Source organism: Molossus molossus, unplaced genomic scaffold (assembly GCF_014108415.1).
Source record: "Molossus molossus isolate mMolMol1 unplaced genomic scaffold, mMolMol1.p scaffold_m16_p_2, whole genome shotgun sequence".
In the NCBI taxonomy this organism is placed as follows: domain Eukaryota; kingdom Metazoa; phylum Chordata; class Mammalia; order Chiroptera; family Molossidae; genus Molossus; species Molossus molossus.
Genome location: NW_023425355.1, coordinates 68,200,945 through 68,228,544, shown reverse-complemented (window position 1 = coordinate 68,228,544; position 27,600 = coordinate 68,200,945). Strand labels below are relative to the sequence as shown.

At 38.2% G+C, this 27,600-nt stretch overlaps 2 protein-coding genes across 2 annotated transcripts in view; one reads left to right on the top strand and one right to left on the bottom strand.

Annotated features, from left to right (window-relative positions):
• GPC3 (glypican 3) overlaps positions 1-27,600 on the top strand; it is an 827,003-nt gene that overhangs the window by 318,315 nt on the left and 481,088 nt on the right. The gene's annotated exons all lie outside the window — the stretch shown is intronic.
• On the bottom strand, positions 20,247-21,167 carry LOC118636275 (60S ribosomal protein L6-like). Its single transcript, XM_036271347.1, has one exon. It carries the CDS (start codon positions 21,165-21,167, stop codon positions 20,280-20,282), a length of 888 nt encoding a protein of 295 aa, XP_036127240.1. The 3' UTR covers positions 20,247-20,279.

The following is a 27,600-nucleotide window of genomic DNA, read 5'->3' as shown; positions in this document are numbered from 1 at the left end:
CAATTAGTACCTTATAATAAACATTATTTTGCGTGGTTTGTACCTTACTTATGGGTTTATAGCATTGCAAAATATGAAGCTGTTCACTTGTTCACTGCTCATTTCATGTTTTTATATCTTTTCTATTCAATCAAAGCACCTTGTTGACAGGGATCAGGTCTTGACATTATTCTCTGTTCCATGACTTATAACAATTTCTAGTTACCATATGATTACTTAGTTGGTTTATTTGGTTCTTATATCAAACTATCAAAGTTTGGAGGGAGAAGATACATTATTAAAAACTTGCAACCATAACTTATCTTTTACGTGTTTGGAGACCTAAAATCTAAGTTGAGTAGCTTAGGGAAAGCAGTTACCTCCCTTCTCTGGGCTGCTCATTTTCCTCATTCCTAGAAATATTTGGTTAAACAAGAGCAAAAAGCTAGAACTTTCTAAGTCTCCTAATCCTTTAGTACTGGGACACCAATAAAACTAAGAATCTTCTCCAGGGACATCACCCTGCTTTACTCTCTGCTTTTGCCCTAGTTTGCTTGGGTTTTGGCAGTATGAAGAATCTCAAACAGGGCTTATATTCTATCCTTACTTAATTGAAACTTTTTGTCTGTCCTAGTGAATAGACGCCCCAGTTTAGGAAACCACATCAGCAGATTTCATTCAAGGGTGGGGAACATTTTCTGACTAGGAGCCCTACAAAGTATGAGTGTTTCAGAGAAAAGGGAAAACTGAGTAAACAAATACTCCCTTCTCTGATGGAGGATGTAGATTGAAAATCATACTATAGAGAAGGTATCCTGTTGTGTACTGGGTAACCAGCCAAAAATTTGATCTGGTTTTTCTTAGCATGGGGTAACTTATCACACCAATTGATATTTCTCCAGTGACCTCTACATCAAAAAAAAAAAAAATGTCGCCTAAAAGCACAGCTGTCTGTTCTCCATCCTCCAAGCCTCACTGTTTGCCCTAACCACCTGCAAGATGCCATTCTGCAGATGTTTCTTCAGCATTCCTCAATACAAGGGCATATTAAACTCTTTTACGTTTCTGACATTTGTATGATTGAATCCCCTCCTGGAGCTCTGGAGTTGCTTTTATATGGCATAGGCCACCCATGATTGAGAAGCTTGGGCATTCTATAGCAGCATCTTAATGCTGCTCATCCATTTCTAACAAGTGCCCAGATCGACATTAAGTTGTAAGTTGCTTTCTCTGGATAAAATCGGCATGTCCTCCAGGCTGTCTGTTGATGTGTGGTCTTTGAACCACTAGCTCCAAATCCTCACTGATTATGCAAACTCATCAGGAGTGTCACCTGGTTTTCTTCCATTTTTTTAATTTAAATAAATTAATTTATTTTTGTTACAGATGTTTCTCCTTTATCCCACACTGATTTCCCTCTCCCCTTCCCTCCCCGCCCTCTCCCCAGCTTTGTTGTCCTTGTCCATTGTTCATGCATACATGCACATAAGTTCTGTGGTTTATCTTTCACTCCCACACCCTGTTCTGGGGATAGTCAGTCTGTACCCCACTTCCACATCTCTGTGGATACCCCATTCCTGTTATGTTCATTACATTTCACAAATAAGTGAGGTCATATGATACTTGTCTTTCTCTGTTTGGCTTGTTTTGCTTAGGATGGTACTTTCCAGGTCCCTCCATGTCGCCACAAAGGATAAGAGATCTCTCTTTCTTACAGCTGCATAGTACTCCATTGTGTATATGTACCACAGCTTTTTGATCCATTCGTCTACTGATGGACACTTGGGCTGTATCCAGATCTTAGCTATTGTAAATTGTGCTGCTACAAACATGGGGGTACATATATTCTTTCTGATTGGTGTTTCAGGCCTCTTAGGGTATATTCCTAGAATTGGGATCACTGGGTCAAATGGTAGTTCAGGTTTTTTTTTTTTTGGCAGTTCAATTTTTAATTTTTTGATATAACACCATATTGTTTTCCATAGTGGCTGCACCAGTCTGCATTCCCACCAGCAGTGTACTAGAGTCCCCTTTTCTCCACACCCTTGCCAACACTTGTTGTTTGATGATTTGTTGATGGCGGCCATTCTGACCCGTGTGAGGTGATAGCTCATTGTTGTTTTAATTTGCATCTCTGTGATGATTAGTGATGTTGAGCATTTCTTCATGTGTCTCTTAGCCATTTGTATGTCCTGTTTGGAGAGGTATCTATTTAGTTCCTTTGCCCATTTTTTAATTGGGTTCTTTGTCTTCCTTTTGTTAAGTTGTATGAGCATTCCATATATATTGGCAATTAACCCCTTATTTGATATATCGTTGGCAATTATGCTCTCCATACAGTGGGTAGCCTTTCCATTTTCATGATTGTATCTTGCTGTGCAGAAGCTTTTGAGTTTGATGTAGTCCCATGTGTTCATTTTCTCCTTTGTTTCTATTGCCTTAGGTGATGTGTCAGTGAAAATTCTGCTGCATATGGTGTCTGAAATTTTGTTGCCTACAGTTTCTTCTAGTATTTTTATGGATTCATGAGTCACATTTAAGTCTTTTATCCAGGTTTTCTTCCATTTAATGGGAGGTTGTACACCACACTTCTTTTGTTTTGCATCAGAATTATTGACATGATATTGACATTCATAGGCAGGCGGGTTTTCTAATGCTGGCCAGAGAATCAAAGTTTTTTTTTTTCTAACTTCCTGACTTTACCTATTTTTTCAGAAAACCTGAGAGTATCATTAATACTTAATGCTGCATATAGTGTTTCCACCAATAATACTTTCCCTAGAGGTTAGTCCTCAGAGTACATAGGACAGGGTAATTAGGTGTATTGATCTTTGCTACAGCCAATTATTGGAATGACGATTGACTTTATAAGTAAGATGTAGATATTCATTTTAGCTAAGGAGCTATGACAGTTCGTTTTTTGAATGTCCTTTGCCCTAACAGAGGCATTGATAACCAGCTACCAGAAGATCCTACGGAGCTGAAGTCTCTCTTTTATAGGGCTGTTATTAGGAGCCGGAATGAGTACGTGCTGGTTGAGCCCAAAATGAGAACACTGCAAACTTCAATATATTTGGCCCATGGGAAAAAATTTATAAAGTCAAAAACTCTGTCAAGGAGATCCTGCCCCTGCCATTTAAGATCACAAGTGAATGCTCTGGAAGATAGTTTCTCAGGTAAAATATTCAAATACAACCCTTCTCAGGAGACCCTTCACTTCACTGATTTTCAGAGTGGGGCAGGTAATAGCTTAGCTTGTAGCTGGAGCTAAGTCTTAACCAGGTGGCTTTAACAATGGCATTGAAAACTAGAGAGGTATATTAATATCTACCCAGAGACCCAGAGAGTCTGGTCATTAGAAAGGATTGTTTCTTGGATTGTCTGTTGTGTAATTCCTAGTTAAAGAATATGAGCTTATTGAGCCAGAGAGAGGCTCACAGGGAACCAGGACAACTAGTGTTTATTGCAGATAGTAGCCAGTCTGAGCTATTTTCTCCTTGGTTTCCCAAAGAAGGATTGCTTTAAAAAAAACAACAACACAAAAACGAAACAGAGACTCATATACTCAGAAGCACTAGGTTTAGCCTTTGACTGAGAGGAGGGGGGAAGATGGAGACAAAACTACCAACCAGTCACACACCAAGTGGGCAAAAGTCTACTTACAAGAGAAATGGTCTACCAAAACCTGAGTCAGGTTTCAGGAAGCAAGAGCAACTCAAAATCAATCTAGGAAGTTCTGGATTCAGGTACCTTTTTATCTCCTTGACTCCCATATCCCCCTCATCCCCAATTTCCTGTAAGGCTTATGGAAATCATGGCATTGCTTTCCAGACACATCTGTATATCTGTAAACATAGCCTGAGTCAACAAGATCAATATCCAAATTCATTTGAGTTTAAATATTAATAGCATTTTGTTTGTCAGATGGCTTTGGAATAAATGAAATTGATTCTTCTGGATAAAGGGGTATAGTTTTGAGACTAGACCTGTCTGCCAGGTACCTCTGCACCAGAAGTTTCTAAATATTTTGATATGAGGAGGTCCATTAGACATACTCATATCTGTTTCTAGTTTAAAAAAAACACACACAATTGAAGTATTTAGATTCCAATGAACGATTTTATTAGAGTAACATAAATATCTGTTGCAAATTTTGAAAATGACAGTACGTTTGGTCTTTACAATAGCTTTCTGTAGCCTTTTTAATCCAGAAAAGGAAGATTGGAATTTTTCATTACTATTTCCACCAAAATCACTTTTCCTTATTTGTTTTTAACTAAAATTTATATGTAAGACATACACTTTCACTAGGAGGTGCTAAAAATAATCAACAGGTTAATTGATCTACAAGATATAACTGAGAATGTAGCAGGTTACTCAGGATGTACTGTCACCCTCTTCACAGAGATGACTAAAATGTCCAAATGTAAGAGGTTTAAGAAAACATCTAGTATATTCTCTTTAGAAGAGGAAGCAGAAACTCTGAACGTGTAATGACTGGTTCTAATTCAGGTCTGCTATCTCCCAGCCCAGGCTTCTTTCAACTACTCACCCTACCTTACCACTCTACTAATATGAAAGGACATATTGTATAGAGCCACCTCATTCTCAGATTTTTTTCCTGTCCAACAAATAGCTTTTGGGTGAAACTTTTCAGATATGAGAATCTTCAGGCCCTCTTTCTTCCAAATCAGTGCTTCAAAACTAAAAAAGTGCCCTGATTCTGGATGAACCTCCTCTGCAAACTCACTGTGGTCTCTCCCTCACTTTCTTGTTGTTTAGTTAGTAAGTTCACAAAACCTAAGCCAGTTAGATATTATAGTAACATTCAGATAGTTTAAATTAAAAATATTTTCTTTTAAAACTGGAATCAAGTCAATCTTTAATTGGTTTTCAGGCATATCTCTCAGACTAGGCATATTTGTGTGATCATTTGTTAACCAACAAGGTAAGGCAATGGAGTACAGTTTTTCCTGAGGTAATGAACTTTATCTTGTACACCTGGGTGAGAGGTGAAAATGAGTAAGACTCTCAGCTATGGCTGACATGTTTGAAACTGAAAAAAATGGGTCAGACTTTAAGGTTATAAATATAATGCTTACTGTCTCCTCTCGCTGTTATCATTTATATATTCGTTTATTCCTGTTTACATAATGGATACATTTGTCCTGGTGATATACAGTGATGTGATATTCAAATAATACGGGCTTCAACAATATACTCTGTTGTCAGAAACTTGATTACCTGTTCTAGAAATGATAGACAAAAACATACAGATGAGTTTACATGAAAACAAAGAGTTACATAGAATAAAAATATTGCCCTGGCTGGTTTGGCTCAGCAGTAGAGCATCCGCACTCAGGTCAGTGGGTCATGGGTTCAATTCTGGCCATGGGTACGTACCTCCATTGCAGTTCTTCCCCGGCCCTGGTTGGGGTCATGCGGGAGGCAACCAGCCTGTGTGTCCCTCTAATGTTGATGTTTCTCTCTCTCCCCCTTTCTCTCCCTCTCTCTCATTCCCTCTCTATCTGAAGATAAATATAAAAATATCCTTGGGTGAGGATTAAAAATATTAATAATATTTTCAGAACCTAATGGAAATATGGGTGTGACTAATAGAAGGCCCTCAACGTTGACATCAATTCCTCACTCCCCTTTTATGTATAGTTCAATAATCATTTGTGACTGAATAGCATTGCTGGATGTCACCAGTGATTCTCCAAACCATATGAGTTCTTCAGTTAATTTGTCTAATGACTCCAAGTAGGAGGCTGTTTGGTGGCCAGCAGTAACAACATTTGCATTTGTTTTACCTGGGAATGTACACTTGGATCATAAGGATCAACTAAGGCTAGAAAGCTGGGAAGCTGTAACCCACTACACCTGGACTGGCCAGAGATAGAATATGAGTGTGTCTCTAGTTCCTTCTCATTATCTTCCCTCCTTTATTCCCTCACTGGTTGGTAACGTCTACCTGGGGACTTAATCACCCTGGAAGTTTCTCCTCGTCTATCCAAATAAACCTCTGGATATCCAGGCAAACTATCCATTTGGCTTCTCAAGTTACAAAGTTTAACAAATGATGAAAAAGAGCTCCATAACTAACTTCATTGTAAGTGAATTTCCTAGAAAGTTTGTAAATGGAGGTATATGAAATTGTGGTGAAAGTGGACATACCATGCATCTTCTTGATTTTAAAGAAAATGCTTTTAGTTTTTGCCCTTTGAATATGATGTTGACTGTGGATTTATCATATATGGTCTTTATTATGTTGAAGTATTTTCATTCTACTCCCACTGTGATGAGAGTTTTTATCATAAATGGGTGCTGGATTTTACCAAATGCCTTTTCTGCATCTATTGATATGATCATGTGGTTTTTATCATTCATTTTGTTTATGTGGTGTATCGCATTTATTGATTTGTCAATATTGTACTAACCTTGTATCCCTGGAATAAATCATGATGTATTGCTGGATCTGATTTGCTTATATTTTGTTGAGGATTTTAGCTTCTTTGTTCATCAGAGATACTGAGCTATTATTTTCTTTCTTTGTAGTGTCTTCATCTGGTTTTGGAATTAGGATACAACTGGCCTCATGAAATGAGCTTGGGAGGTTTCCATCCTCTTGATTTTTTTTGAAAAAAATTGAGAAGGATAGGTGTTATTTCTTCTTGGAATGTTTGGTAAAATTCATCTATGAAGCCATCTGGTCCAGGCCTTTTGTTTGCTGGGAGTTTCAGTTTCACTAGTTGTAATTTATATGTCTAGATTATCTGATTCTTTCTGATTAAGTTTTAGAGGATTGTATGATTCTAGGAATTTCTCCTATTTATCCTGATTGTCCATTTTGTTGGTGTATAGATTTTTCATAGTATTTTCTTACAATTCTTTCCTTTCTTTGGTGTGAGTTGTTACTCTATTTTATTTCTGATTTTATTTATTTGGGTCCTCACTCTCACTTTTAATTTTTTTTTTAAATCCTCACCCAAGGATATAATTTTATTTATCTTCATACAGAATGGGAGGGAGAAAGAGAGAAACATCAATATGAGAGGGACACATCAACATACCCTTTACCAGAATTCAACCTGCAACTCATTTGTCCGTGGTCTGACTTTCTAACCCCTGAGCCACACCAACCAGGGCTTAACTTTTTTTTTTTTTTTTGATGAGTATTGTCACGGTTAGTGAATCTTATTTATCTTTTGATAAAATAAGCCCTTGGTTTCATTAAGCTTTTGTATTGTTTCTAGACTCTATTTTGCTTATTTTTGCTCTGATTTTCATTTTCTATTTACTTTGGACTTTGTGTGTTGCTCTTTTTCTAGTTCCTTTAAGTATAAAATTGATTGTTTATTTGAGATTTTTAAATTTCTTCTTTTTTTCCTTTTATTTTCAGATAGAGTTGAGGGGGTAGAGAGAGAGAAAAACATTGATGTGAGAGAGACACACCAATTGGCTACCTCCCGCATGACCCTGACCAGGGCTGGGGACTGAACCACACCCAGGGTATGTGCCCTTGATTGGAATCAAACCCCTGACCCTTTGGTATATGGGCCGATGGTCCAACCGCTGAGCCAAACTGGCCAGAGGAAGATTTTTGTTATTTCTTGATCCAGGCCTGTAATGCTATGAATTAATTAAGACAGTTTTCACTGAGTCCCATAGACTTTGTGTCTTTGTGTTCGCATTTTCTTTTTTTTTTTCACAGAATGTTTTGGTCACATTGTTAACAATCCTTGATCACATTGTTAACTCATTCATTGTTTAGTAACATGTTATTTAGCCTCCATGTCTTTGAGTGTTTTTGAGTTTTGTTATTTTAGTTGATTTGTAGCTTAATATCATTATGGTCAGAGATGATGCTTGATATGATTTCAATCTTCTTAGAGTTATTGGGACTTGTTTTGTAACATGTGGTCTATCCTAGAAAATGTTCCATGTGCACTTGAAAAGAATGTACATTCTGTTGCTTTGGGGTGAAATGCTCTGACAATATTTATTAAATCAATCTGATCTAGTATGTCATTTAAAGCTTTTGTTTCCTTGTTAATTTTCTGTCTGGAAAATCTGTCCTTTGATATCAATGTGGTGTTAAAACTCCATTCTGTGACTGTTTTACTGTTGATCTCATTCTTTATGTCTATCAAGATTAGCTTTACATTTTCAAATGCTTCTCTTTTGGGTACATGAAGGCTTACAAGGGTTATATTCTCTTGTTGGATTGATCCCTTAACATTATGTAGTGTACTTTTTTTCCTCTTACTATAACCTTTATTTTAAAGACTCTTGTCAGATATAAGTATTGTTACCTTAGTATTTTTTTTTTTTAATTTTCATTTTTATGAAGTGTTCTTTTCCATCCCGTTATTTTTAGTCTGTGTGCAACTTTCCTTCTGAAATGGGTCTTTTGTAGACAGCCCCACCCTCAGGATGCCTTCTCACCTCACCGTGCATAGAGGGCACTTTAAATATATTATTTAATTTAATTTAATTCTGACAACAATTCTGTAAAAGTGTCAAGTTTTATGCATAGTCTCACAGCTAGTAAGTGGTGAAACTGGGAATTGTAATGAAGATTTGTCTGGTTCCAAAGCACCAGTCTCTTTCCATTATACTATATTGCTTCTAAACATAAATAATTCTGGGTTTTTCTGCTTTCTATTATAGTATATAAGGGCCAGGTATATTTCTCCACTAGTCTCAGTGTTCTTTTATTCAATTTTTAAATACCCAAACACTATAGAGTAATGTTTCTATTTTCAATGCATTCTATGCTTTGATTTGTATTTTGGAATTGGATGACCTTCTGCCACCTCCCCCCTTTTCTTTGCCCAAAACATATAGGTTACTTTGAAAAATCAAACTGTCCTATGAGACTTAAGAAGGAAAAGTCAGAGTGTGTTTATTTTCCCCTTGTCTTGAGTACATGGTTTTTGTTAAGCTCTTTACCCGTCTTGTGGGGAACAACCCTGTGGGCCCAGGCTTATTTTTAATTTTGTATTATGCAGACATGGTCTCCTCCCTATTCGCAGGGTCCCTTCATGATTCCATCATAGTAGTGTAGCTAGGTCATGCCAGTAGCATTGTAGTACCTTGGCCTTCAGCCCTTGGTCAGCATTAACAGAGATGTTTTCTGTGTGTCCTGAACTCATCAAAAGTTATTCATCTTCCAACTGCATAGACATACATTTTACTTAACTTCAAAGGATCAGGTTGTCCCTTTGCCACATAGAACTAGGTACTTAAACATAGTACTTTTCCCCAGGACATACTTTTTAAAATTTTAGGTAGCCCCACATAAAATTGCTGACGTTTGACTTTTTTAAAAAATGTGTTTTTATTGATTTTGTAGAGTGAGAGGAAGGGAAAGAGAGATAGAAATATCAATGTGAGAGCCCTGGCTGCTTTGGCTCAGCGGTTAGTGTCTGCCTGCGGACCAGGGAGTCCCAAGTTCAATTCTGGCCAAGAAAGGGCACATACCAAGGTTATGGTTTGAACCTGGCCCCGGTTGGGGTCCAGCAGGAGTCAACTAATCGATGTGCTTCTCTCACATCGATGTTCTCTCTCTCTCTCTCTCTCTCTCTCTCTCTCTCTCTCTCTCCCTCCCCCTCTCTGTCTGAAGATAACTGTAAAAATATCCTCAGGTGAGGATAAAAAAAAGGAAATATTGATGTGAGAGAGAAACATCAATCGGCTGCCTCCTGCATGACCCCTACAGGGCATCAAGCCCACAACGAGAGCATTTACCCTGACGAGGAATTGAACCAGGACCCCTCAATCCATGGGTAAATAAATGTTCAATCCACTGAGCCATACCTGCTGGGCTTGACTTTTTTTAATTTTTTTATTTATGATACAGATGTTTCTCCTTTTCCTCCCATTGACACCTTCCTCCCAATCCCTCCCCTAGCACTGTTGTCTATGTTCACTGGTTATGCGTACATGCATATAAGTTCTTTGGTTTATCTCTTACCTCCCTCCCAAGCCACCTCTTCTGAGGTTTGTCAGTCTGTATCCTGCTACTATGACTCTGGGTTTATTTTCTTCATCAGCTTGTATTGTTCATTATATTCCACAAATAAGTGAGATCATGTGATATTTGTCTTTCTCTGATTGGCATATTTCACTTAGCATAATACTCTCTAGGTCCCTCCATGTCATCTCAAAGGATAAAAGATCTTTCTTTCTTACAGCTGCGTAGTACTCCATTGTGTATATATACTACAGCTTTTTTATCCACTCATCTATTGATGGACACTTGGGCTATTTCCAGATCTTAGTGATTGTGAATAGTGCTGCTATAAACACAGGGATACATATATTCTTTCTGATTGGTGTTTCAGGCTTCTTAGGGTATATTCCTAGATGTGGGATCACTGGGTCAAATGGCAATTCAATTACTAATTTTTTGGGGGAAACACCATATTGTTTTTCATAGTGGCTGCACCAGTCTGCATTCCCACCAGCAGTGTACTAGAGTCCCCTTTTTTCCATACCCTCGCCAACACTTGTTGTTTGATGATTTGTTGATAGCGGCCATGCTGACGGGTGTGAGGTGATCATTTGAATCTCTCAGATGATTAGTGATGTTGAGCATTTTTTCATGTGTCTCTTCGCCATTTGTATGTCCTGTTTGGAGAGGTGTCTGTTTAGTTTCTCTGCCCATTTTGTTATTAGGTTCTTCATGTTCCTTTTGATCAGTTGTATGAGTACTCTATATATTTTGGAAATTAGCCCCTTATCTGATGTTTCATTGGCAGTTATGCTCTCCCATACAGTGGGTAGCCTTTCCATTTTCATGATTGTATCTTTTGCTGTGCAGAACCTTCTTAGTTTGATGTAGTTCCATGTGTTCATTTTTTCCTTTGTTTCTCTTGCCTTCAGCATTGTATCATTGAAAATACTGCTGCATGTGATGTCTGAAATTTTGTTGCCTACATTTTCTTCTAGGATTTTTATGGATTCATGAGTCACATTTAAATCTTTTATCCATTTTGAGTTTATTGAGTTTATTCTTGTATATGGTGTAAGTTGGTGGCCTCGCTTAATTTTTTTGCACGTAGCTGTTCAATTTTCCCAACACAATTTATTAAAGAGGCTGTCTTTACTGCACTGTATGCTTTTGCCTCCTGTGTCAAAAATTAATTGAGCATATTGTCTTGGGTCAATTTCTGGGTTCTCTGTTCTCTTCTATTGATCTACATGCCTGTTCTTATGCCAATACCAGGCTGTTTTGATTACAGTGGCTTTGTATTATAAGCTGAAATCTGGTAATGTGATCCCTCCAACTTTGTTCTTCTTTTTCAAGATTGCTGTGGCTATTTGAGGTCTTTTTTGGTTCCATATGAACTTTTGAAGTATTTGTTCTAGTTCTGTGAAGTATGCTATTGGTGTTGTGATGGGGATTGCCTTGAATCTATAGATTGCTTTGGGTAATATGGACATTTTAATGATGTTAATTCTTCCAATCCATGAACAAGTTATGTGCTTCAACTTTTTTATATCTTCCTCTATTTTTTTTTTTTTCAATGACATGTATTTTTGTGTGAAGAGATCTTTTATTTCTTTGGTTAAGTTTATTCCTAGATATCTTAATGTTTTTGCCATGATGCTAAATGGGATTCTTTTTTTAGTTTCTGTTTCTGTGAGTTCATTCTTGGTGTATAAGAATGCTGTCAATTTCTTGACATTAATTTTGTATCCTGATACATGACCAAATTTGTTTTTTAAATCTAGCAGGTTTTTTTATGCAGTCTTTAGTGTGTTCTGCGTGCAATATCATGTTATCTGCAAATAATGACAGTTTCACTTCCTTCTTTCTACTATGGATTCTTTTATTTTCCCCTCATGTCTAATAGCTGTGGCTAAGACTTCCAGTACTATGTTAAATAAGAGTGGTGAAAATGGGCATCCCTGTCTTGTTCCTGTTCTTAAGGGAAATGCTTTTAGTTTTTGCCCATTGAGTATGATGTTGGCTGTAGCTTTTTTACATATGGCCTTTATTATGTCAGGTTATGATCCCTCTATTCCCACATTACCGAGTGTTTTTATCAAAAATGGGTGCTGGATTTTGTCGAATGGTTTTTCAACATCTATTAATAAGATCATACGGTTTTTATCTTTCATTTTTTTTACGTGGTGTAATACATTTATTGAGTTTTGAATATTGTACCATCCTTGCATCCCTGGGATGAATCCCACGTTGTCATGATGAATAATTTATTTGATGTATTGTTGGATATGATTTGCTAATGTTTTGTTATGTATTTTGGCATCTGTGTTCATCCGGGATATTGGCCTGTAGTTTTCTTTCTTTGTAGTGTTTTTATCTGGTTTTGGAATGAGAATTATGCTGGCCTCATAAAACAAGTTTGGAAGTCTTCCTTCTTGAATTTTTTGGAATAGTTTGAGGAGAATGGGTGTTAGTTCTTGTTTGAATGTTTGGTAAAACTCCCCTGTTAAGCCATCCGGGCCTGGGCTTGTGTTTTTGGGGGGTCTTGATTACAACTTTAATCTCCTTAGTTGTTATTGGTCTGTTCAAGTTTTCTCTCTCTTCCTCGTTCAGTTTTGGGAGACTCTGCTTCTAGAAATTTGTCTATTTTCCTTAGATTGTCCAATTTGTTGCCGTATAATTGTTCATAGTATTTGTTAACGATCATTTGTATTTCTGTGGTGTCAGTTGTTCCTGCTCCTGTTTCATTTCTGATTTTGTTTATTTGGGTCCTTTCTTAATGTTTCTTGCTGAATCTGGCTACAGGTTTAACAATCTTGTTTATTTTTCAAAGAACCAGCTCTTTGTTTCATTGATCTTTTGAATTGTTTTTTTTTAGTCTCTATGTCGTTTATTTCTGCTCTGACCTTTGCTATTTCTTTTCTTCTACTTCCTCTGGATTTTTCTTTTTGTTTACTTAGTATTTGTTTAATTTGTAGGGTTATACAGTCAATTAGGAATTTTTCTTTTTTCTTGAGGTTGGCCTGTAGTGCTGTGAACTTCCCTCTCAGAACTGCTTTTGCTAAATTCGATAGGTTTTGTGTTGTTGTGTGTTCATTTTTATTGGTTTCCAGGAAGTTTTTAATTTCTTCTTTGATCTCCTTGATACCCCATTCATTGTTTAATAACATGCTATTTCTGTTCCAAGTGTTTGGATGTTTTTGTTATAATTGATTTCTTGTTTCATGCCATTGTGATCTGAGAAGATGCTTGATATGATTTCAGTCTTCTTGAATTTGTGGAGACTTACTTTGTGTCCTAGCATGTGGTCTGTCTTTGAGAATGTCCCGTGTGCATTTGAGAAGAATGTATATTCTGCACCTTTGGCGTGAAATGTTCTGTAAATATCAATTAAGTCCAACTAATCTAGTTCACCATTTAAGAAGTCTGTGTTTTTGTTAATTTTTTGTCTAGATCTATCCAGTGGTGTCAATGGGGTGTTAAAGTCACCCACTATGATTTTATTGCTATTGAAATTCTTGAAGTTCCCCAGAAGTTTTTTAATATTTTTTTTTGCTCCCGTATTTGGTGCATGTATGTTTACCAGGTTTATATCCTCTTGTTGGAAATGATCCTTTTAATATTATGTTCTGACCTTCTCTGTCTCTTATTATGGCCCTCGTTTTGAAGTCTGTTTTATCAGATATGAGTACTGCTATTCCAGCTTTTTTTTTTTTCATTTCCATTTGCTTGGAAATTTTTTTCCATCCCTTCACTTTCATCCTGTGTCAGTGTTTTGTTGTGTGCTGGGTTTCTTGTAGACAGCATATATATGCATTGTGTTTTCTTATCCAATTAGCTACCCTATGTCTCTTGATTGGAGTGTTTAATCCATTTACATTTAAAGTTATTATTGATAGGTACATATTAGTTTCCATATTTATTTTTTGCCTGTGTCCCCCCACCCCCTGTTTCTTCTTCTCCTTCCAACAGTCGCTTCAGCATTTCTTGCAGTGCTGCTTTGGTGGTGGTAAATTCCTTTAGCTTTTCTTTTGTCTGTGTACCTCTTTATTTCTCCTTCAATTCTGAGTGATAGTTTTGCTGGATAGAGTAGTCTTGGATTCAGACCCTTGCCTTTCATTACTTTCTATACTTCATGCCATTGCCTTCTGGCCTGCAGTGTTTCTATTGAGAAACCAGCTTACAGTCTAATGGGAGCCCCCTTGTAGGTAACTTTCTGTCTCTTTCTTACCTCCTTTAAGATTCTTTATTTGTCTTTAAAATCTGCCATTTTAATTGTGATGTGTCTCGCTGTGGGTCTTTTGAGGTTCATCTTGCTTTGTACTCTCTGTGTTTCCTGGACTTGTGTGACTTTTTCCTTCATCAGTTTAAGGAAGTTTTCTTTGATTATTTTTTTAAACAGGTTCTCTATTTCTTTCTGATTCTTCTTCTTCTAGTACCCCTGTAATGCAAATGGAGTCATGTTTTATATTGTCCCAAAGCTCCCTTAAACTCTCCTGCTTTTTAATTTTTTTTCCCATTTGCTGCTCTACTTGGGTATTTTTTTCCACCTTGTCTTTGAAGTTCTGTTGTTCCTTTTCTGGTGATTCCTTCTTTTCTTTCATTTGGGTGTTGTTTCTTTGTCTCACCATTTTAGCAGTCTGGTAGTTTTAGGCCTGGTGAGGGATGTTGGAATGTGTAGGCAGGTTGCTATGTATCAAATAATGCTGCTGCACTTCCAAAACTGGTTTTGTGTTTGATGCCTCTTGCTTGCTGTGGGTCCTGGAGGATTGACAACTGGTGGCTCGTATTGGTCTGTTGTGCAGGTCTCAGCTCCCTGAGTCTTGCTGCTGCTTAGGCTGGGGCACTGCTCCTGATTAGTCTCTCCTGATGCCACTGGGAATGGGTCTCAGCTGCCAATCTGTGCTGCTGCTGCTTGGGGTGCATGGATTCAGCTTTTGCACTGCTGGGGTACGTGGGTCCTTCTGATACACTGCAGAGGTGCTTGGGTCCACCTGGTGCTCTACTGGGGTGCATGGATCTCGCTGGTGTTCTGCTGGGCTACCCTTCTGCCTGGTAGGGCTCAGCTCCTGATCAGTTGCTGCTGGTGTTGAGTGTCAGCTCCCGGTTTGCACTGCTACTGCTGCTGCTGTTGCCAGGGGCGCTCTTAGCTCCCAATCCTCTGCTGCTGTTGGGGCTGAGGATCCTCTGCTCCTAGGACTCTGCAACTTCCAGGGAGAGGGGCTGCACTCCAAATCCACTACTGCACTTGTCAGGGGCAGGTCTCAGCTGCCCAAGTTTTGCTGCTGCTTGTGCATAGGCACTGCTCATGATGAGCCTCTGCTAATGCTGCTGGGGATGGGTCTCAGCTGCCAATCTGTGCTGCTGCTGCCTGGGGATGGATGTCTGGTCCCAAAGCTCTGCTGCTGGTGGTGTGTCTTGGCTCCTGAGCCTCAGTTTGTGTTGAGGGAGGGGCTCCACTCCAGCCCAGACACTGCTGCTGTGGGGGAAGGTGCTGGGCTACCAGGTTTGTGCCACTGCTGCTGAGGGTGTATCTCAGATCCTGATCCTCAGCTGGTGTTGGGGAGGGGCTCCACGTAGACACATTCGGGTCCACTGATCCAATGGTGAAAGGCATTCTGGTGGACTCAGGTGACTCAGCCCTAGCCGTTCCCTGCTTCCTCCTCCCAGAGAAGACCAGGGATCTTCCAAAATGGCGGGGCCTCCCAGCCGCGCAATAAGAAGCTTGCTGATGAGCCACTTACCCTGGTAGCCGGCTGCTTTCTGTCCACAGACCGGAAGCTTCTGCCCCACATTTCGGCACTGCTCAAGGTGGGTTGTCTACACTCACGTTCACTCACACTCTCTCTCACACTCGCTCACACTCTCACACACTCACCCTCGCTTGAGCACTGCCACCCGCCATCTTTTTTTCTATTTTCTGTTTGCTTGGGAAATATTTTTAATCCCTTCACCTTCAACCTATGTGAATCTTTTGTTGTTTGGTGGGTCTCTTGTAAACAAAATATATATGCGTCATGTTTTCTTATTCATTCATCTACTTTATGTCTTTTGATCAGTGTTTAATTTATTTATGTTTAACATTATTATTGGCATATACTTATTTGTTGCCATTTTGGTTTATTATGGTTATGTTTCTCTTCCTACTTTTTCTGCATATTACAGCAGTCCTTTTAACATTTTTTGGAGTGCTGATTTTGTGCTAATATATTCCCTTAGCCTTTTTTTCTCAGGGAAACTTTTTGGTTCACCTTTTATTTTGAATGCTAGCCTTGCTGGATATAATAGTTTTGGATTCAGATCCTTGGTTTTCATGACCTTGATTACTTCATGCATGCCTTCTGGCCTGTAGTGTTTCTATTGAGAAGTCTGCAGATAGCCTTAATTGTGGTTCCTTTGTAGGTAACCTGTTTCTTATTACTTGCTGCCTTTACGATTCTCTCTTTGTTTTTAATTTTTGGCATTTTAATTATGATGTATCTTGATATGGGCCTGTTTGGGTTCTTCTTACTTGGGGCTCTTTGTGCTTCTTAAACTTGAATCCCTTTTTTCTTCACTAAGTTAGGGAAGTTTTCTGTCACTATTTCTTCAAATATATTCTCTAACCCTTGCTCATTTTCTTCTTCTTCTGGGACTCAAATGATGCAGATGTTGTTACATTTAATGTTGTTCCACAGTTCTCTTAGGTTGTCTTCCTGTATTTTAATTGTTTTTTTCTTTTTGGTTTTCTGTTTGGGTGATTTTTTTCTACCCTTCTAATTCACTTATCTGGTCCTTGGCTTCCTCTACTCTGCTGTTTTGTCCTTCCAATGTGTTCTTTATTTCTGCCATGTCATTCTTCATTTCCATTTGTTTGGTTTTCAATGTTTCAATATATTTACTCATGCTGTTGAGCTTCCTCATAATTAGTACTCTGAACTCTACCTCTGGTATCTTGCTTAATTCCATTTCATTAATCTCTTCTGTAGAATTCTCTTGTTCTTTTATTTGGAATTTGTTTCTTTGTTTCACTGTTTTGGCTTTCTCAGTGGGTTTTGGAGCCTGCAGAATTTTCCCTGTGGGTGTTCCTGTTTTGCTCATTGTGGCTCCCTCTACTGGGTTGTGATGAGTGTGGGAAGACCCCTACCCTTAAACACCTCTGTCAAGTCTTACTTTCCTGGGTAGATTTGCAAGGTAAGGAAAGGTTCAGTTAACCTCTATCTTTTGCCTGGATGTTATTTGTCTCATTTACTTGATGAGCCTTGATTTGTAGCCCTCAGCTGAATCAAAAATCACTCAGGTGTTCAAAGATTTCCAGCGGGTGGAGCACTTACTTGCTATAAAACTCTAGATGTTTATGATCCTCAGTTTGCATTTTTTGGTCTTGGTCTGGTGGTGTTGGATTCCTGAGAGAGGGGACTTTGCTTTTCCCTGGGGCTCTGGGAATTGGATTTTTGAGTAAGATGGCTACTGTCTTTTGAGGGAGTGATTCAGCACAGAACTCCCTGCCCCCTCCCATCCAGCTCTCTGCTGAGCCAGAAGCCCTGGACTCACTCCACACAGTTCCAGTCCAGTCCACCCTCCCTCTGCCAGAGCTCATAGTGTGTTGTTGTAGTTGATTTGGTGCTTTTTAAAACTCTTGCTTTCTCTGTGGGATCCGCCCACAGCTAATACAGTCCTTAGCTGCTGTCTGTGAGCTCCCTGCCTGCCCTCTTGTATATTCACAGTTCTGACCAGGCTCGATTTGGTGTCCTCTTTCTGTCCCTAGTTATATGGGTTCTCTCTATCTGCTTTTCAGTTGGTTTTCCCCAATGATTTGTCTTTATTTTAGTTGTAATTCCTGTTTGGTCCCAGGAGATGGTCTGTGTAGCTTCCATTCACTCTGCCGCCATTTTACCTGTGACCTTTATTTTAATATGAAAAAAGAAGGCAATTTGATATAGTTCAACCTAATATTTTAAATAATACAGTTTTGCCATAGAAATATAGAGTGATTTCTCAAGGCACTTGATGATGATAATAATGATGATGATAAGGATAAAAGCTGGAATTTGTACGGGCCTATTATGTGCCATGACTTTATGTGTGATTTCTCATTAATTCCTCTCCACAAACTTAGAAGATATTATTAATACTATTAGTATCCTTTCTTTATAAAGGAAGAAACTGAGTCTCAGAGAAGTTAAGTAACTTGCTCAGTCATAAGTGTTAATTAGCAAAGCTGAGATTCCAATCTATATCTGCTTGATTTCAGAGCTTGGACTTTTTTCAACTGTACTATCATTGTTATTTTGTGATGAGTATAAGGAGTTCTATATGGGGAAGCACATTCAAACATATTCTGTATTTTATCCAGGTCTAACATTGGCCGACAACTTGACATGATATTTCTCTATCCCCAAATATTAGACTTCCTCTTCTGTCTTTCAGTGTTTCAGTTTCTTTTCTGAGGCATTCTGGGAGAGGGAGCTCCAGAAAATGCCACCCACTTTTATTTCCTTCCTATTGTGAGATCTGAGTGAGGAACAATAGGGGTTGGGTAGGGAATTGACCAAGGTGAAACCTGAAGATATCCTAGTTAGTGATACTAACTCAACTTTTTGTATAAATTTGATTTTTGTTCTCTTTATATTTCTCTTTGATTTACAAAACTAATACATCAAATAATTCAAATAAAGGCTGCACCTTAATTTCTATTCTTATCAGTAGATGAATGAATTAAAAAACTCCGGTATATTTACAACGACATACTTCACAGAACTAGAACAAATACTTCAAAAGTTCATATGGAACCAAAAAAAGACCTTGAATAGGCACAGCAATCTTGAAAAAGAAGAACAAAGTTGGAGAGATAACATTACCAGATTTCAGGTTATACTACAAAGTCACTGAAATCAAAACAGCGTGGTACTGGCACAATAACAGGCAGGTAGATCAATGGAACAGAATAGAGAACCCAGAAATGGACCCAAGATAATATGCTCAATTAACATTTGACAAAGGAGGCAAGAGCATACAGTGGAGTAAAACAGCCTCTTTAATAAATAGTGTTGGGAAAATTGGACAGCTACATGCAAAAAAATGAAACTAGACCATCAACTAACACCATACACAAGAATAAAGTCAAAATGGATAAAAGACTTAATGTGACTCATGAATCCATAAAAATCCTAGAAGAAACTGTAGGCAACAAAATTTCAGACATTATATACATCAGAATTTTCACAGATACATCACCTAAGGCAACAGAAACAAAGGAGAAAATGAACACATGGGACTACATCAAACTAAAAAGCTTCTGCACAGCAAAAGAAACAACCACTAAAATGGAATGGCAACCCACTCTGTGGGAGAATATAATTGCCAATGATACATCAGATAAGTGGTTAATCTCCAATATATAGAGAGTGCTTATACAGCTCAACAAATGGAAGACAAAGAACCCAATTAAAAAATGGGCAGAGGAACTAAATAGACACCTCTCCAAACAGGACATACAAATGGCTAAGAGACACATGAAGCAATGCTGAACATCACTAATCATCAGAGAGATGCAAATTAAAACAACAATGAGGTATCACCTCACACCTGTCAGAATGGCCACCATCAACAAATCATCAAACAACATGTGTTGGTGAGGGTGTGGAGAAAAGGGGACTCTAGCACTCTGCTGGTGGGAATGCAGACTGGTGCAACCACTATGGAAAACAATATGGTATTACCTCAAAAAATTAACAATTGAACTGGCATTTGACCCAATGATCCCACTTCTAGAAATATACCCTAAGAAGCCTGAAACACCCATCAGAAAGAATATATGTACCCCCATGTTCATAGCAGCACTATTTACAATAGCTAACATCTGGAAACAGCCCAAGTGTCCATGAGTAGCCGAATGGATAAAAAAGCAGTGGTACATATGCACAATGGAGTATTACACAGCTGTAAGGAAGAAAGATCTCTTATCCTTTGAGACTACATGGAGGGACCTGGAGAGTATTATCCTAAGCGAAACAAGCCAAGCAGAGAAAGACAAATATCACATGATCTCACTTATTTTATGGAATATAATGAACATAACAGTCTGAGGAATGGGGTCGTCCCAGAGACGTGGAAGTGGGGTACAGAGTGACAATTTCCAGAAGAGGGGGTGGGGGCAGAGTGATATACTACAGAACTTATATGTATGGATGCATGAACAATGGCATGGACAACAAAGCTGGGGACAGGGCGGGGAGTGTGGTATCAGTGGGGAAAAAAGGAGAACCCTCTGTAACAAAAATAAATAAATAAATAAATTAATTAATTAATTAATTTTTTTTAACAATAGATCAGTTATTTAATTAGGTTCTTTGTAAGAAATTTAGAACACCATTTTGTGAGGATAAAGCCCATTTGTGAGAGCAAACACAGAGCGTAGGTAGCCCTGCAGCTGAGGAACAGCTTTGATTTTTGGCAGAATTTGCGAGTCCACGGCTTTCTGGTCAACCTTGTGCTGCTCTGTAATCTCGTATTTCTCTTTCTCTGTGTCGAAGATCTCACCCTTCTGGTGCCTGGGCTTGCGTAGCTGCTGCTTCTTAAAGTAAGCATCAGTGAGATGTTTGGGGATTTTCACACCACTGATATCAATTTTGGTGGAGGTGGCAATGACAAATTTCTGATGTGTTCTACACAGAGGAACTCGATTAAGGGACAGAGGTCCAGTCACAAGTAGCAAGCCACTGCTCAGCTGCTTCAGGAAAATCACCCTCTTGCCTCTGTGGCGCCCAGTGAGGACGATCAGAATGGTCCCAGGAGTGATGCTGGTCCGCAATTTTCTCACGTGCTGACTGAAGGGTTTCTTGCCATGGCTCAGCAGCTTCCGAGGCACATCTTCAGTAGGATAATATCTAGGCATTTTGCGAAGTTTAACCACTCGGGTACCACCATTTTTGTCGCCACCAACTGGTTTTGTGACAGTAGCAAGAACTTTCTCCTTCTTTTTCTTTTCAATCCTGGATTTAGCTGCGGAATACTTCCTCTTGTACATGGCCTTTCGGAAATACATAGCCGACCGGGAATACCTGTCAATTCCTCTGACTAGGACAGGGTTTCGGCTGCAGTGGGGCTTCCCCTTCTTAGGCGTCTTGGCCTTGAGGTTACCCTTCTTAACCTTGCCACCAGCATCAGCCTTCTGAGCTCCAGGTTTCTTCTCCTTAGAATCAGGTTTCTTCTCCTTAGTATCCGGCTTCTCAGGTTTTTCCCCCGCCATCTTGCAAGATGGGAAAAACTAAATTAATTTATTAATGAAAAATCAAATAAAAACCGAGAAAGTAAGATGTACAACAATATTCTATTGGTGTTTAAAAAACTGTGTGTATAAATGACTGGTAAATCTTATCGCAGGACTTCTAGTTTGAATCATTTGCTATTATTAGAAAAGGCAACATAATAAAAACAGAGAACAAAAAAACAAAAAAAAATTAATTAATAAAAATAAATAAAATAAAAAGCTCTGGTACATTTACAGAATGGAATTCCATGCAGCTGTAAAAAAGCAGAATCTATTACCCTTTAGACAGCATGGAGGAACCTGTTTTATGCTAAGTGAAATAAGGTAGTCAGAGAAAGACAAGTATCATATGATCTCACATATATGTGGAATCTAATGAATACAATAAACTGATTAATAAAACAGAACCAGAAGCATGGAAACATGGAACAGACTGATGAATCTCAGAGGGAAGTGGGGAAGTGATGGAAGAAGTGATTAACCAAAGAACATATATGCATAATCCATGGTCCCAGATAATAGGTGGTGAAGGTCTTGGCTTGGAACCAGTGGTGGAGGGCAATGGGAGAAGAGGGCAGGACATCTGTAATACTCTCAACAATAAAGATTTTTTTAAAAATTCTATTCTCATGTACTTAGCACACCTCCGGGGCCAATTTTGAACCAGATGTGCCTGCTTCTATGTGATCTGGTGAATAAACAATCTCTCTGAAAAGCTAATGACAGAACTTGCCTCTCCTGGTACTTTATTGATACTTTAATCAGGGACTATTTTAAATGGATACAATTTGGTAATGATAGTAATAATAAAATAAGGTATTAGATTTTTGTGACCATAGAAGGGTATTTTCTATGGTCCATACTTTAAAAAAATATATATGTTGTATAAAATAGCAAATGGAGGATGATAAATGTTTATGACAGATTTTTTAATTGATCTTTTTAAGAGAGAGAGGAAGGGAGAGAGAGAAACATTGATGTGAGAAACATTGATTGGCTGCCTCCTGCACACCCCTTACTGGGGATTGAGCCTGCAACCTGGGCATGTGCCCTGATTGAGAATCGAACCAGGACCTCTCAGTCCGAGACAATGCTCAATCCACTGAGACATACCAGCTGGGCTATAATACAGTTTTTGGTTGTCAGTTTTTAAAAATTATTGTTATTATTATTATTGTTATTATTTTAAATCCTCACCTGAGGATACTTTTCCATTCATCTTCAGGCAGAGTGGGAGGGACAAAGAGAGAGAGAGAGGGAGAGAGAGAGAGAGAGAGAGAGAGAGAGAGAGAGAGAGAGAGAGAGAAACATTGATATGAGAGTGACACATTGACTGGTTGCCTCCCACATGACCCCAACCAGGGCCAGGACGAGGTACATGGCCTTGACTCATGACTCTTTTCAATAGACCAACGCTCCAACTGCTGAGCCAAACTGGCCAGGGCTAAAATATTATTTGTAAAGAAAGATTATGGTATAAAGTTGGGAGCAAGTTAGAATTCTAGTTTATCGAAGTGCAAGGGATCTTGGCACAGGTCAATTTTGCATGTGAAGAAAACAACCTGAATTCAGGCAAAGAGATAGGAAGTTGGAAGGGAAAAGAGATGGATTCAGTCTTTTGGCCCTAATACATTTCACTTGCCCTTGAGACATTCTGAGGGCTTGTCTGGAGTTCAAGAGAAGTGTCTGAGCTGGAGATAGATAAGGGAATCCTTAGAAGAGAGCAGAGTTGTTATGTGAGAATGAGATGCACTGATATAAATGTTTTCGAACTTGGGACAAAAAGGGGACTTAGGGGACATCTATGATACTGTTAACAATAAAAAAAGAATAAAAAATACAGATTTCATGGTCCTGCCCTTGGAGGTTCTTGGATAGGACCTATTGTGGTTTTTTGTTTGTTATTTTGTGGTTTTTTTCCCCTTTTATTTAATAAGCTCTGTAGGCCATTCTGATTTGAAGCCAGATTAGTTCATTTGCTCATCCATCAATTCAAAACTTGGCTGTTGTTTTGTTGCCTCAAAAGGGAATAAAAAATGTGAAAGATTCTTCGGTTCTTTCAAAAGAGGGTAGTTTCTAAAGCAAAGCAAGTTTTAGAGATATATTTTGAGGAAATATGTATGAACACTCCAGAGACAGTGGAGCCATTTCCATTGCAATCCTGGGTTTAATTTATTGTTTCATTTAAAGGAATAGAAAATATTTTTGTGGACTTTAACCAAGATATTGAATGGGTAATTTTTGTATATTTTCAAAGGTCGCGTAAAAAGTAATAATTTAGAAAAAAAACAGGATACTGGGCTAATTTTATTATTTTAAATAACTAAAATATATTTAGCATCTTTTGTGGTGTCCACGTTAAAAATACTGTTTCTTTTTAAAAATACAATCCTATAGATAACAAAATAATGTCTGGAATTTGAGAAAAAATTGTCTTTGGACAGTAATATAAGGTAAATGACAGTTCTGGAACAAATGAACCTGAACCAGGTATATACACTGGGCCATGTTTGAGGTTGACTTTTAAATATTTTTCCATTAGTGTTATCTCCAGATTTTAGCGTAAGCCCAGGGCACTCCAAGCTTTATGAATTAGATCTATTTCTCATTTGAGACAGAAGAAACCGTCAAGGATTTTCCTTATTTGACTATGTATTTGGAGAAGAGGGTATCATTTCCTTAAGGTACATTTAAGTCTAGTCCAGTAAAATTTAAGCATGGAGTGATAAGTGGCTATTATAGATCCCACAGGGTTAGAAAGTGTCCACGAACCAGACTTGCCCTTCTCAGACTACCTAGAAGCCTAGAATGGGATAATTTTTGAGCATGGTAGGGAATTTGGAAATGTCAAGTAGTCTAAATTGTTGGTTATAGTATTAAAGCAGATTATATCTACATCAATTATTAACTTAATTTAGTATTTTGTTTTAGCTGAGCACTGCTTGAGTCATATTTTCCTTTGTGAATTTCTTCTGTTGTGACCTTGTATCTTTTACATACCTCCAATTCTTCTGCTTATTCTCTCCCTCTGCTAATCTAGACAGATTTTTTTCAGTGAAGCTGGACACTTTCCCTATTCTCTGGGAGGAATTCTTATTAGATGGGAAACTTAGAGATATTTCTGAATATTTATTTGACCAATCACCACTGTGTAATATAAATATGTTTTATATTGGTAAAGTGTTATTGTTGCATGTTTGGGGGAAGTTTTCAGAACAATTGTACATGTTTTACCTGCTTCTCAACAATATTCCTGTGAGATAGAGGGTAAGGTAGGTTTATTATTACCATTCTATAGACTAGAAAGCAAGGCTTTGGAATGATTTCAATCCAGGGTCCTTGCTGTTCAGCTTTCCTGTAGAATCAGGAAGAGGAGGAGTGATGGATGAGGGAATATTTGTGCATGGGCTTTGAATCGGTTTTGCAGATCTGCAGGCAGTAAATCAGCATCATTATTAGTTTGCCCATAGGGAAAGTATTATTAAGCGCAATCTTAAGAACTATGCAGTATATACAAAACTATTTGTAGGCTGGACTGAGCCATAGAGTTGGCTCTTACATATTGTGTTGTTTTGACTATAACATCACCTTCTAAAATACTATTAATTTTTAATGAGCTAATGAGGGTAGGTGTGTGAGTGCATATACTAACTAGAATTACTTGACTTCTCTCTCAATAACAGGGGGCTTAGCAATGTGCTCATTTTATATACAGTCTTGTGTTGCTTAACACTGGGGATATGTTCTGAAAAATGCATTATTAGGCAATTTTGTTGTGAGAACATCATAGAATATACTTATGCAAACCTAGGTGGTGTAACCTACTGCACACCTAGGCTATATGGTATAGCCTATTGCTCTTAGGTTACCATCCTGTATGGCATGTTACTATGCTGAATAGGCAATTATAACCCAGTGGTATTTGTGTATCTAAACATATCTAAACATAAGGAAGTACAGTAAAAATATGGAAAAAATACAAAACAGTACACCTGCATAGAGTGCTTACCATGAATAGATCTTGCAAGATTTAGAAGTTGCTCTGGGTAAGTCAATGAGTTAGTGGTGAGAGAATGTGAAGGCCAAGGATATTACTGTGTACTACTGTATACTTTATAAATACTGCACACTTAGGTTGCACAGTATTTATAAAACAATTTTTTCTTTCTTCAGTAATAAATTAACCTTAGATTACTGTAACATTTTACTTCATAAACTTCAATTTTTTTAATTTTTAAACTCTTTTATAATAACACTTAGCTTAAAACACAAACACATTGTTCAACTGTGCAAAAATATTTTCTTTGTTTTGTTAATCCTCACCAAAGGATATTTTTCCATTGATTTTTAGAGAGATTGGAAGGGAGGGAGGGATGGGGAGAGAGGGGGGAGAGAGAGAGAGTGAGAGAAAGAGAGAGAGAGAGAGAGAGAGAGAGAGAGATACATCGGTGTGAGAGAGACACATCAGTCGGTTGCCTCCCACAGGGCTTGGGATTGAACCTGCAAATCAGGTACATGCCCTTGATCAGGAATTGAACCCACAACCTTTTGGTCTGAAAGCCGATGCTCTAACCGCTAAGCAAAACTGTCCAGGAGTATTTCCTTTCTTTATATCCTTATTCTATATGCTTTATTCTCTTTCAATTTATTTTATATTGTTTTTTACTTTTTAACCTTTTTTTCTTGAAAACTAAGACACAAACACACACATTAGCTTAGGCCTACACAGGGTCAGTATCATCAATATCACTTTTTCCAGCTCCACATTTTGTCCCCCTGGAAGGTCTTTGGGGAGCAATAACAAGCATGGAGCTGTCATCTCCTATGATAACAATTCCTTCTTCTTGAACACCTCCTGGAGAACCTGCCAGAGCCTCTTGTTGAGGAGATGTCACTCTTTTCAGAAGTATGTTTACGTTGGTTTACTTGGTTTCTTTATTTTCTTCATTATACATTTGCTTGTAAGGAGATAATGCACCATGAACCTTTCTCTCTATTAATGAAAGCTTTTGAGTATTTGGATCCTTGTTTTCAAACTTTTAAGGAGCTTGTTGAGGTCTAAAGAAGCTTCTCTGAAATCCTTAACTGTGAATTTCTATTGGGGCTCTTCTTTTTATTCTCTGGCAGTTTTCTTTGGCTTGTTCTTCAGTAGTATGTTCTTTTTCCAGTTCCAATAACTTCTCATTGCTCAGGAACCACCACTAGGAGGTCTTCGATGTCATCTTAATCCACACCCAGGTTGATTTTGTTTGCCATTTCAACCACAGCCTTGATTTTTACAACCTTTGTGCTATGACATTACAACTGCTATGAAGTCAGTAGGTACAGTGGAACCTTGGTTCTTGAGATTAATTAATTAATTCCAGAAGGATGTTTGAGAAGTGATTTGTTTGAAAACTCAATAATTTTTCCCATTAGAAATTATGTAAATTGAATTAATCTGTTCTAGACCCCCAAATAATTCCATTTTAACATTTCTTGCATACAGTACATGTCTATTATACTGTTTAATCTATTAACAACACTCATTTTCTTAAATTTATCAAAGTACCCTGTATTAGCCTTGAACAAATCACTTTCAACACTCATTCCAGGGGTGTCTTTCAGGAGTTCAGGATGAAGCATCTTCACTTTTTTTCTCATATCATTGCCTCCAAAATGCTATCACCAGCCAACTGCTTTTCCTTTATCCAAATCAACAACAATTTTTCTACCTCTTCAATTGCCTGTGGTCATTGTTTCATGAGCACTTTCATGCCCTTAGCAACATCAGCATTCTTTTTTTTTTTTTTCATCCTCAACCGAGGACATCCTTCCATTTTTTTGTTCAGGTAGAGTGGGGGGGGGGGAGAGAGAGAGAGGGAGAGAGGGAGAGAGAGAGAGAAACATCGACGTGAAAGGGACACATCGAGTGGCTGCCACCCGCATGACCAACCAAGGCAAGGCTGGGGACAAACTGCAGCCGAGGTACATGCCCTTAGTGGAACCGAACCCGGGTCTCTCTGGTCCGCAGGCCAATGCTCTAACCACTGAGCCAAACTGGCCAGGGCAATATCAGCACTCTTGATGGTCTCTATATGTTTAAAATTGTGCTAATCATACATTTCACTAGCAACAAAAGCAAAAAAACATGAAAATATTCAGAGCACAATTTCCTTATATGTTAGCAACTCTCATACTTGCACATTCTCTCTTTTGTTTGTGGCCTGAGAGATGCTTTTTGTCATGTTGTCCTATCAGCATGAAAGGGTTGTCAGGTCGAGAACCTAAGTTCTGTTTGACAACCGAGACATTTTTTTCTGTGAACAACTTGGTTGAGAACCAAATTATTCAAGATGAGAGACTTTCAAGAACTGAGGTTTGACTGTAATAGGAATTTTTCATTTCCATTGTAATCTTATGGGACTACTGT

Excerpts from the sequence above, each read along its gene's own strand:
- LOC118636275 (XM_036271347.1), bottom strand. The coding sequence starts at position 21,167 with ATGGCGGGGGAAAAACCTGAGAAGCCGGATACTAAGGAGAAGAAACCT.